The sequence below is a fragment of the Manacus candei genome, unplaced genomic scaffold (assembly GCF_025592945.1).
Source record: "Manacus candei isolate 608988 ecotype Guabito, Panama unplaced genomic scaffold, ASM2559294v1 h1tg000052l, whole genome shotgun sequence".
NCBI lineage: Eukaryota > Metazoa > Chordata > Aves > Passeriformes > Pipridae > Manacus > Manacus candei.
This window is the reverse complement of record NW_026138100.1, coordinates 1,688,904-1,701,349: the sequence shown is the minus strand read 5'-3', so window position 1 is coordinate 1,701,349 and position 12,446 is coordinate 1,688,904. Positions and strand designations below refer to the sequence as shown.

The 12,446-nt window shown below is 38.3% G+C and overlaps 1 protein-coding gene across 3 annotated transcripts in view; it reads right to left on the bottom strand.

Moving 5' to 3' along the window:
- Nucleotides 1-3,196: 3,196 nt before the first annotated feature.
- Nucleotides 3,197-12,446, bottom strand: part of SERAC1 (serine active site containing 1) — a 27,511-nt gene continuing 18,261 nt past the window's right edge. For all 3 annotated transcript variants that reach the window (XM_051801561.1, XM_051801558.1, XM_051801560.1), the window contains 5 exons: nucleotides 11,794-11,894; nucleotides 8,737-8,834; nucleotides 8,015-8,197; nucleotides 7,390-7,533; nucleotides 3,197-5,534 (listed from right to left, as the gene is read on the bottom strand). In XM_051801561.1, coding sequence (XP_051657521.1) covers nucleotides 5,398-5,534; nucleotides 7,390-7,533; nucleotides 8,015-8,197; nucleotides 8,737-8,834; nucleotides 11,794-11,894 — 663 coding nt within the window. In that variant the 3' untranslated portion in view covers nucleotides 3,197-5,397. The remainder of the gene's footprint in view (nucleotides 5,535-7,389; nucleotides 7,534-8,014; nucleotides 8,198-8,736; nucleotides 8,835-11,793; nucleotides 11,895-12,446) is intronic.

Genomic DNA, 12,446 nt, shown 5'->3' with positions numbered 1-12,446 from the left:
GATTGCCACAGTTATTCTGGAATGAACATCCAGAAGGGGAACGTACACAAGTATAAAGACAGCAGTAACACTGGTATTGGTCTGCTACTTCTGCTGTGGAAACAAGGCTCAGACATATCTGCTTGTAGATCTTTACCAGTGGCTGTGTTGGCAGCACTTACCCTGTTAGACACATTCTTCTCTGGAAGTAAAATGAGTGGTGTGTACCACTTCCTGGATATAAAGCAGAACCAGGAGAGGTGGTGCCTGGGACCAGGAGGAAATGCCTGGTTTTATGCCAAATCAGGCAAGTGGCCCCCTGTATTACAGCAGACATAAGTGCTGTGCTGTTCATGACACCATAGTAATGTGCCTCGGCTACACCAGAAGGCTTGGGCTGCCTCTCAAAACATTGCTCTCACCTACAGTGAGCTCAAAATCAGCCCTAGTTGGTCTTCTACCACAGTTCCAAAACTCACCTGGTTTTTGTTCATAAGCCCATGTCCAACAACATACTTTGCAGGGAAAAAGCACTTGGACAATGACAGTCCCTTTTGGAAGAAATGGTAAAGTCTGCTTGTATATTATCTATGCAAATCCTTTAGAAATATGGTGAACAGTTGAGAGCAGCCAATGACACAGTCACTGACTTATTGATGTCTTATGCTAAAGGCACTTAAGCAATTCAGTAGTTGTGTCCCTGTTCCCATTCTGTGTCTTCATAAGCAAATGCCATGTCAGTATTTTATTTCTACAGTGCAGATGAGGAAAGAGCTGGTCTTGGAACCTAAATGTGCCCCGCTCTAGCTGCACAGGCTTTTGCCTTGCCTTTGGGCTAAAACTGCACAAGATAGATGCCATTTGTGCAAAGCAGGCAGCTAAAAAAACAAACAGATTGCAACTTGTCGTGGTAACTTGTTAAGAGAAGCATCAAGATCTTTTATTATTAAAGAAAGGAGAATATTTTTAAGCAGTTGGTGAAGCCGAAAAAACCCTCATTTGGAAATTTTTTTTCAGAAAAGATGCATTTAAAAAGGGTGGGGATTTTTTTCCCATAGGAAAATTAATTGGCTTGTTCTCAGCTTCCTGGACACTGGGAATTCAGCCATTTTCTTCCTTGTAATGCCTACCTGTTTCACTGCCACTGCCAAATTTTGAACACAAGGCATCCTGCAAGAGAGGATGCTACCTTTGTCTGAGTACCTGTCATCCTCCTCTGCTCTCTCGTTTGCCAGACACTTAAAAAGAAATCCCCCAAACCTTCAAAGGCCAAGCCCATAAAACCCAGTGCTAAGCTTCTTACGTGAGTGTCAGTTTAACATGGCAGCAGGCTGGTGAATAATGCTTAAGTAAGATAATCGTTTCCCTACAAGATGACACAGAGCCTTTGCCTCTTTGTCCTCCTTAAAACAAAAAAAAATACAGTGAATATTTATGGGCACACCTCAGTATAAAACATTACGAGCAGTAAAAAAGAAAGAGTACGTTATATGACCATATCCAACATTTTCTGCAAAGATAATTAACAGCTCTAGGACAGCTAATTTACATGTTAATGAAAGTGTTAGCAGGAAAGCCAATTAAACTGGATTTATACAAGTCAAATAAAATCTGCTTTATTACCCTCCTTGAATAAGAGACGGATGTGGCCTTTAGCATTATATCTTATGTCTATGTATGTGGCAAGCTGCCCAGTAAAGTATGAATCCCAGCAGCTAGCCTGGTTTATGCTGTCAGTGACAGCATATACTGTTCGATCGCAGCAAATCAAGGGAAAGGGACAGACAGTCCAGCCGAAAAGGTTACAGTGCAGAATGAGGAATCTCCTGTCTCAATAAATTATCTTCCACACTGGTGCCCAACGTCCCAGCCAAGTGTTTTCTCAGAGGCAGGTACTTGTGACCTGGGTTCTAGTTTCAATGGTCAGGGGAAGCAAAGGAGGGCCAGACTTGCTCTGTGTTTGGGAAACTCCCACAGAAAACTAGACTGCAGGAAGCAGCGATTCATTCCTTCTTATTCAGAATTAAGCCAGGCCCCAGCACCATGAGAAAAGAGTTCAAGTAACCTGAACCATGGTTATCTAATGTCCACAGCTATCCTCAGATCCGCTGCTCATCCTCATTCAGACATTATCAATGGAAACTCCTGTTGTCAGTGACAGCTGGCAGTCTTCAGGGCCATATAATGGGTGGGAGGGAATGGCTATTCCATGACATTTTTCATGTCATGAACCCAGCACTTGGGAATCTAAAACCTGTTGACAGCAAAGCCAGGTATGAATAATTTACCAGGTGCAAGTATACAAGTGTCTGCATGTTTATATAATGAGAGATTTTGGGAAGAGTAGACTAACACTACACTGCAACTTCAAGCTGCAGCAAGCATCCTGCTTTGGGGTGAGGAAGTGGTTCTCCTTGGTATAGCAACTGCCTGATTTAGTTTTTTCAGGTGAGTGATCACTGAAACAAACAAAAAGGAAGAGAACCAAAATTAAAATATTACTGGGAACTTTCACCATGACCAAACAAGATTTTTGCTTTTCTCCTTTTTGTCTGGAATTGCCTTTTTCACCAGATGGAGAATTTCTCATTTCTTGCCTGCTGCTCCACCTGGCACCATGAAGCACAAATCACAGTGAAAGCCAGTTCACACTACTGTAATCACAGCCATTAAAAACTCGATGACTGTTGCTACTAGAAATACCAGTACAGTCATACAAGAGTACTGGACAACAAGTGCAAGAGGACTGACCAATCCCTATTAGCCCTCCCTTCCTGTCTTACTGTTTTACTCCTGGATGCCACAATGCAGATGAAACACCATCTTCTCAGACAACTCACACACATCCGCTAACCACACCTGCAGCTGGGGCCCAGGCTAGATGGGATTAAGGGCGCAGTTTGAGATCTAAGAGTTTACATAAAGGCACTGCTCTTAATTAATGTGACACCAGGAAGCAAAAAACATAAAGTTCCTAATGGGAAGCAAACATGAATGCTACGAAAACAGACCTGCTGGCACTTGAACCAATGTCTGTAAATGCTTCAGGAGGCACTACTGCAAATACAAAAGCAAAACTGAAAAACTAATCAGTTTGGCAAAGTATCACTGATCAGCTGCCCCTCAGTACCGAAGATGAACATTACATTGTTCCAGCATGACACAATCACTAAACCATAATGCAGAACTTTAACAAAAGTGAACATGATCCAGAGCATTCATTTGGCATATCATTAACCTTTAATACATTTTGTGATGTATCTAAGACATTTTTTAAATCACATTTTATTACTGTATTCCAAAAAAAACCCAACAAAAAACGCAAATCCAACACCCCCCCTGCCAAATATTAGTTTTAAAAGTTACACATATATAAATAGTTACAAAAAGCAAAACATTGCCTTAGGAATTCCAGTTCCAGTAACAAAACATAGATGTATTTACTAAGATTAATGTTTAGTCTCATTGATCTGAATCCCTGTAAGCCAAAGAAGTCTATTAAAATCAATAGATTTGTCACACTAAACAAGCAGTCAATTATTAGAACTCTTGTCTATTCACAATGAATTCCACATACTCTCTTCTTTGTGAATACAAAGTGTACTAATATATTTAGACTCTGAAGTCAAACCACAGTGTAAAAAGGATAAAGCTGTTTAGAAATTACAACAGGTCTGTTACATTTTCTACATGAAATACTGCAGTGCAGCATTCTTACCTACATCTTGGTTGGGGGGGAAATGCTCTTTTTGCCAGTGTAGTGCTGTACATTCTCTGTACTGCTCTTGTGAATTCTAGTATCAGACCCCCTCATGTCAAGGCTCAACTTCTAAAAGTGTATTTTAAGATGCAGTGTCTTTCTGGGCTGGAGTGCTCTGAAGTGGGAACAGACGAGGTGGCCTCAGGACTGGCAGGACTGCAGCGCCCACTGGCACCAGAACCAAGCCCACACAGAACCACGAGGTGCATCCCACCTCTCTGGTAGCTTTCCTAGCCATAATTTTAAGGTCAGTAACATTAGATCCATCTCACATAAGTGATGTTAGGAGACACCCCAGGCCTGTCATCAGTACAGGCCTTACTTAACAAATGGTCAGCAAAGGTAATACAGCTTTATCATAGCCTATGCTTGTTTTCAAGAGGGTTGGGGGTGTAAAGAAAGGAAGGAAAGAGACCACAATTAGATCAGGCTGCTTTTAACTACAGTGCAAACTATCTAAGACTTCAAAAAGTGACTGTGCACTGCCATTTTTTTGTCTAAAAATACTGATTTCTCATCAGTACTGTTAAGGTACCCTAAACATAAACAAACTCAAATAAGACAACACTGCTGGTTTTCTCTGTATCTACACCAATAAATATACTTGGGCCCCAAGAAACCAAAACATCTGTGGTGATCCGCATTTCCAGGGGTGCCTTATGATCATCCGAATTTTTTCCTGCTTTACTTTTCTCTACTAAAACATCGGTCTTTTTTGTCAGGGCCTACATTTTTCTTAATCCACCTGAGCATTTTCAATGCTCTTCTTTAAATCAGCTAAAGAAAAGGTTCTGTACGAGAAACAGGAGCCAGGGATTTGAACGTATACCATCTTCTCAGAACATCCCAAGAGTAAAGCAGAAGAGCTAAGCCTCTGTTCTGTATCTTCCTTGTGAACAGGCACAGAACTGCCCTGTGTCTGACCAGAGACACGCTGTCCTAAAGAAAGAATCTCATACGTTGCTAAGATTAGGAGAGAAATGTACAAGAAGGTGAATATTTCTTTTCTTTTGTTTTCATTAATACAGACAAGGTAAAAACCATGACAGTTGTCTAAGCAAGACAACCTACCAACCCATCTCTTTCTCATGCAGAAAACAGATGCCATATTTGCTGACAAATCTGGGTGTTCTATTAAATGAAAAGGTAAATGACAAAATCTCCTGTAACTGGGCCACTAGACAAAAATGTTACCTTCATTTATTTGGATATTGTTTCTCCAGGCTCCAGTCAGACTACTTAGCATGGACAGTAAACCAACACTTTGCGGCAGCTTCTTTGCCTTTTTGTCACAATAAATAATCACCTTAATTAGTGATTGTTTCTAATTGTTTCTAATCTTAATTAGTGATTGTTTCTAATCCTCTCTATAAGACTTTGTCCCAGATGTATATTTACCTGTCTCCAAAGCAAGGTTGTCTCTTTTTGCTAAAAGAAGATATCCTGGGCACACATTTTCTTTTTGCCAGGTCTGTATTTGTTTTGAATGTATTTTAGAAATAAACTGCAGAGGTGTCTAAGTTGGAGATGTACTGAAAATTATTCAGCTGCAGATACTATTGACATAGTACTCGTGTAGCTCTGCAGATCCCCTAACAAATAAGAACTTTCTGTGTCACACCAAATGGAGGACACAAATAGCCAAGGATAGCAAATACTCAATCTCTAAGTTCTTGGGCTAAAACATCCTGAATGAACTTCAGTGTACGTTGGTACAGGAAAGCATCCTTCTTCTTTGGCTTACAAATATTTAGATGATTAACATCCACTGGAATAAGGTCTCCAATTCCTAAGTCTGGGAGAGGGAAAAAAAAAAAGAAGAAAAAACTACTAAAGTTCATAAGATGACTTAGACTGAAAAGCACATCTTGTATTAGCAATTTCTCTCTCAAAAGCAACTTCTGTCTTCAGTGTAACTGTTTGGTCCTCATTATTTTTTAATGTGCTAGAAACATCAGTGCACACTGATACAGTCAGACAGAGCTATACACTGCCAAAAATCCACACTAGTAAACCATTAGGCCAGAGTTCTACCATGTTTGTTTGAGATACACGAATGTACTTTTTTTTTCACATAGACAACTCTGATGACACAAAACGTCATTTACCAGCACCTGACGGACAGCACAGTTGTGACTGAGGTTTAAGCACTGATATGATCAGGGATAGGGTTTAATCCAGAGTATCTTGAATCTGATCACCACTAATTGCCCATATTCCTCACAAAAATGCTTTGATGTGGAGATTAAAAATTGGACTAGAATTAACCTGAAATATGCCACAATCACCACACACATTTTTGAGCAAATGAAATATTAACACTATGGCATTTATTCTTTCTTTCCAGTTAAGATGCCATGACTGCCACATTCCGGTTTATTATCTATTCACTCAGCAAACTCAAAATCCTTCACATTGCTTTGAACTCTGTATCTTTAACCATGTAAAATTACACTAGAGCAGAATGAAGCTTTGCTTTTGTGTGTTCAAGCACACATGCAAGAAACATGGAGTGTACTGCTCATCAGCTTGCATTTTGAACAGAACAAGTGCTGTGCCGCCGAACTGTCATGTACCCTCTAAAGGTTTGCAAGAGTGCTCACATTGTATATCATCTCTAGAAGAGGAGAAATGCTACAAAATTATAAGTGCACACACAGTATTAATTTGGGCTCTGTCATTCAGCCCTCTCTTTAATTTTATTTTGCTAAATCAAAAAAAAAAAAACCAACCAAAGTCCTGTTTTTCAGTCCTTGCTAATCAAATTGCATCAGCAACATTTTTGCAAACAATTGCTGCTCAAAAAGACATACTGTAAAAATACTGCTAAATATTGATTCAGAAAAACAGGGATGTATAGCTCACCTTCTTCAGAGCAACTGACCTTGGACTTAAGGTAGTGGATTTAGCTGGTGGAAAGCCTGATATGAAACCCAACAAAGCAATGGTTTCTGTTCAGGGCCTTACAGATACTTTGAGTAGAGCAAAAGAAGGTTTTGCTTCATGAAAACCCAAAAATGTAAGACTTAAAACAATTCTCTAAGTTGAGCACCCACAAAAAAAAGCAAGGGAAAAAACTGTCTGGTCTTCCTTCCTCCTACAAAAGGCAAAAAGATGGAGGAAACTCTTCAAGAAGAAAACTCTACTGGCTTGAGTATCCAAGATGCGCTAAAAGATTCCTAACACTGAAACCCAGTTTTGTGAATTTTTTTTCTCCATTAGCAGTTTACTAATTTTCTGTCTTATTTTCTTAGAGGAGGAAATAGTTAGAATTTGTGGAAGCATCTGAAACACTATCCAGCCTATCTATACAAATATAAACCACAATTAGTCATAATTCCAAAGGAAAGGACTCCAACAGTGTAACATTAGACCAGGTTTTATCCTTCTTTTTTCAACAAGCAAATGTTACTTGCATTTAGAAAAACCAAAACAATCAACTGCTGTTCTAAGATCTAAATGTAGCTGCTTCAGATCTCAGCAGGGAAACTGCAGTTTAAACTCAGACAAAAGTTTAAGTGAAATACCCCACAACATAACAGATGCATTTTTCTAGGTCTTTCTACCACAACATTTATAAGCCTTTCTCATTATCGATGTTTACATGAATATATACAAAATTAAATAAATTAAATGGCTATTTGACTTACCTGCTGATTCCAAAGGTACGACATGCAGTTTTAACATGCTGCCTATGTGCGTGGGTAAGGTTTCTGCAAAACTCAGCACTGAAAATTTCTTGTCTTTGGCAAAAGACAAGAAGTCATCATTCAGCTCTTTAAGTGCAGGAGAATCTAAGAAAGAGCAACATCATTTTTGCAGTGTTATCCGGAACATAAGATTATAGCATTTGTCTGACAAGACTGCATTGCTAAAGAGTTGGTTTTGAAAAATTAATATGACAGGAAAAGGAGTAGCATTTAGTCTGTAATCCCTTTTTTCCAGTTACCATACACAACAATTGTTTAATTCTGCATAGCACAGAATTAGTTTGGAAGATAAGAGTCCAAGGTCTGGTACATGTTAATTATTACTTTGCTGAATGACCCAAACTACTCTTTAAACTTGTTTTGACTCCCCCTTTTCTCCTCACCTCTGCAATCAATGAAACAGCTACTCAGAATCACTTGCAATAATTCAACACACGACCCAAAACATAAAAAGGGGGTTTGTTGTTTTTACCTAGCTTCTTCTGACAACATGATGGAAAAAACAAAGCTCTGTGAACACATTAGCAGAGTTCCCTGTTGTTAGATGGTAGCAAAGTGAACGTACCCTTGCTGAGTTCTTTAACCTCCACAGACGGAAAGAGAAGATATCTGGCATTTATAGAATATTCAGCCAGCTGGGAACCATGGTGAGGTACACTATAAAATATGATTCCTCTGGTGTTGTTTACAATTTTATCCATTTCTGGATTCTTGGAAGCATCCACCAGCATCTTTTTGACTAGAAGACCTGGCAACAGAAACTGAATTAATGCAGGGATTTAAACCACTGTGAAAATAATGATCATGCTATATTATCCATGAAACAATTAACCGTATTCTTGCCTCATTGATTAGTCCTTCGACAGTCAAATATATAAGATTAAGCTGAAGAAAAACCAAACCAAACCTGAGAAGGCATTAATACAAAATGTCAATGAATGATGCAAATCCAATTTTGGTTTGTTTTAAGTGTTGCTAATGACATTTACTATACGCCCGATCATGGAGAAAATTTTGCCTCTGGATTTCTATTTACATGAATTTCAACTCACTGAGTTTTTAAATCAACATGTAAAACCAAACAGCAATAAAAATCGTTTCAAAATGTATATGCTATTGAGTATAACACATTAAGAAAACAGAAATTTGTTTTTCATTTTTAGGTCTTTGCAAAATTTTAAAATAAACTATTCTGAATAATTGTATTTCAATCTGAATTTGTTTAACAGCTTATTCTGAAATAAAAAGTCAAACAAATACTTTATATCAAACAGGCAACATGCTTACCACCCATGCTATGAGATACCCACACCAGAGGTCTGTCTCCAATCCCAGCAGCTTTGAGCTTGTCAAGCAGCTCACTGCTCCGGTAAGCAATAGATTTCCTGCAAAGGAAACATGAACACAGGCATAATGAAGCATGATAGGTTAAAAAGCAATGTTAAAACACAATGAATTTTCAGTGCTGTGTGTTTATGGAAGTGAATTAGCTACAGAAACATTAATTATTTAATTATTGTTGCTACAGTGAAAAATGCCAAAAACCTTTTAAGGTTGGCTTCACAAGGACAAAAGAAATTGAGCTAAATTCAGTTTCTTGCTCTTGCAAGAAAGTTTTATTTTAATTTCACTTACCAATCATTTCCCTTAGCTTGACAAATTGTTTTATGGAGTTTTAAATAATTTCATTTGCGCACTGAAACAAAATGATGTTTTCGTTTTACGAAAGCAACATCAACACATAATGAACTTTATCCCTTGCAACAGGAACATACCTAGTGTCTGACAAAAATGTATTTTGCTAAATAATGCTCCAAATGCGGAGCAATGTACAGAAACTTAACAACTAAGTGCATGATCAACCAACACATTAAAAAAAATCACAGCTAATGTCTGCTAGACTTTCCAGACAAAAATCTCCAAATGCTTTGTGCTGGAATAGTATGAAAGCATAATAATCTCCACTTTATAAATGAAAAGACTGAACTCTGGAAAAGATAAGCTACACTTTAGAGGCTGAAAATGAATCTGTGGTACAACCAAAACAAAACCAACCCCAATTCTCAATCCAAGCTTGAAAGTGCAACATCATTATGCCTTGCAGTGTAACAAGAATCAAACACAGAAAGTCTTTGGATAATGAAAGCATCAGGATACTGGGGCAACCACTGTGCAAAATAATTCACTTCATCTCTATTGGTCTCAGCATTCTCACTAGAAATTGCTTTATAACACATATGAAAAGGATACTCAAGTGTGTCTTTTCAGCTGAACAATAGGCTTTAGGCTAGCAGAGAGGCATAACAATTCACTTTTGAAACAGTGAATGAGACCATACACTTAAAAGCAAACCAAGTTTATGATTTTATTGCCACATCTTTGTTCCTGGTAGTTAAAAATATCTTCGATATTTTTCATTTATTATTAAACATATAAAATTATAAAATAATCAAATACTATGCTTGGGTGACCATAAATAGCAGGTAATTAATTTTCCATTTTGTAATGAAAAAGACATTAATCTTAGTGAAAGAAAGACATGTTTATTTCTTTAAACATACTTCAGACAGACATGGAAAAGAGTTTTCTTAGAATCACAGAATCATTTAGGTTGAAAAAGACCCTTAAGATCATAGAGTCCAACCATTAACCCAGCACTGCCAAGTCTACCACAAAACCATGTCCTTAAGGGCCATATCTGCACATTTTCATATCACCTCCAGAGATGGGGAGACAACCACTTCCCTGGGCAGTCTCTTCCAGGGTTTGACAACCCTTTCAGTGAAGAATTTTTTCCTATTATCCAATCTAAACCTTCCCTGGTACAACTTAAAGCCATTTCTAGTTTTCTTTGGACCTACATGCTTCTTACTGTCATTTTTCTGCCTCATTTCAAATAGGCATATTAACAGTCATACATTCCTTATTTTTTCCCTGCTTATATGTCTTCTTTAATGCAATAATTGCATTGAGCTTTCATACAACCAGGAGGAGGGAATGAACAAGTAGCAAGTTCCCAGTCTATTACACACATGCTGAAATTTTTTCTTCCCTGCACGAAACATAATCCACTTTCAAATTCCTAACCTGTGAGCAGTCATGCACATACCTCCACTGAAGTACACAAGTTGAATCTACAGTACTAGTAACATGCTAAAGTATCTGCATAAGTGTTTGAAGGACTTAGGTTCTGATTTAAAGATCACAATTACTAAGTCTAAAATTCATTCAAGCCAAAGAACCCTTACAGGCTCAAAGTATTTTTATTTTTCAGGAAGAAAATGCTTGATGGTTGCATCTTCCTTTGACCTATCCAGTTCACCAACAGCAAAAATGCAACTCCTCTGACAATTACACTATCTGACCAAATCAGATACAGTTGCTGTATTTTATGGGTCAAAGTAACACTTTTTGAACAAAGTATCTTTGTATCAGAAATAATGTGGCCAGTAGGAGGAGAGAAGTGACTGATGAGGCAATGCCTTGAATCCTGTGTTCAGTTTTGGGCTCCTCACTACATTTTGAGGCACTGGAACACATTCAGAGAAGGGCAACAGAGCCAGTGAAGGATCTGGAGAACAAGTCCTATGAGGAACAGCTGAAGGAGCTGGGGTTGTTTAACCTGGAGAAAAGGAGGCTCATGGGGGTGACCTTATCTCTATGACTACCGGAAAGGAGGGTGCAGCCAGTTGTGGGGTTGGTCTCTTGGCCCAGGTAACAAATGACAGGATGAGAGGAAACAACCTCAAGTTGCACCAGAGGAGGTTTAGATTGGATATCAGAAAAATTTCTTCATCAAAAGGGTTGTCAAACACTGAAACAGGCTGCCCAGGAAGTGGTTGAGTCCCCATCCCTGGAGGCACTAAAAAGATGTGTAGATGTGACTTAGGGACATGGTTTAGTGGTGGACTTGGCAGTGCTGGGTTAATGGTTGGACTCAATGATCTGAAGAGTCTTTTCCAACCTAAACAATTCTATGAAAATATATGCTTCATTTTATCAGGAGTTCAAAGCCACAGTACAGTGATTTTTTTGCTGTGCTTATGAAGCATTATAGGGTCACTTCAAGAAATATCCCCTTTAAGATTTGCATTAACTAATAGCATAGTTTAGTCTCCCCTAAACATGAGTAGAATGGCCTGTAAGAATTCATGAAATTGCCAGAAGTAATTCATGAGGCTAAAAAAAATCAAGCATATCATGACTATAATTAATTTTTTCCAAATTTGATTTTCCAATGCCACACAACATAAATTCACTGTTTCACACTAGGAGATCCCAAGGATCAGCTTTACAGGTCTCCCTCCTGCCCCCCCTCTAAACTGCAGATGCTATATTTGTTACCTGTGAGCCTCAACAGGACATTTTGCTTTCCAGTCACTCAAATGGGTGTCATATTCTACAGACAGGATTCTAAGGGAAGGACAGTCTGAAGCCAGCCATGTCTAAATTAAAAGAAAAGCAAAATCAGACCTTATAATTGGGGTACTTAAACTCTTGCAAGCAACTTACCAGCAATGAAGCAAAGATGTTACTATGGGGACAATATCAAGCAAGACTTTTACTCATCAATTAATCCCCAAATACATTTTACACCTGGATTATTATTCTTATGATATGCTGGGGAACTCTAGGCTGTTCCCCAGCCACAAAGTAAGCAAAGGATGAAAACTGATCTCTAACTCGTGCGTTCCTGGCTCCCTCTCCTGGGTGAAACAAGACTAAGATTATCAACAGGACTGATCAGTTCAAGTTTTTCTGAGATACTTCAGTGGCTATACCAGTGTGAGTCACTTGAAGCAGTAACCACTTATTCACCGACAATACTTAAATAGCAATCTGCACATACTCAGACACCTATGTAAGAGAAGGTACTTAATTTAAAATGTAATTTTATATATCTTTTCCTCAGCAATAACATTCCATTAAAAAAAAAATAAGAGCATAAGGAAAGCAGCCATGGCCTTCTATTTCACTAGCACGTGAATTATGTTGAA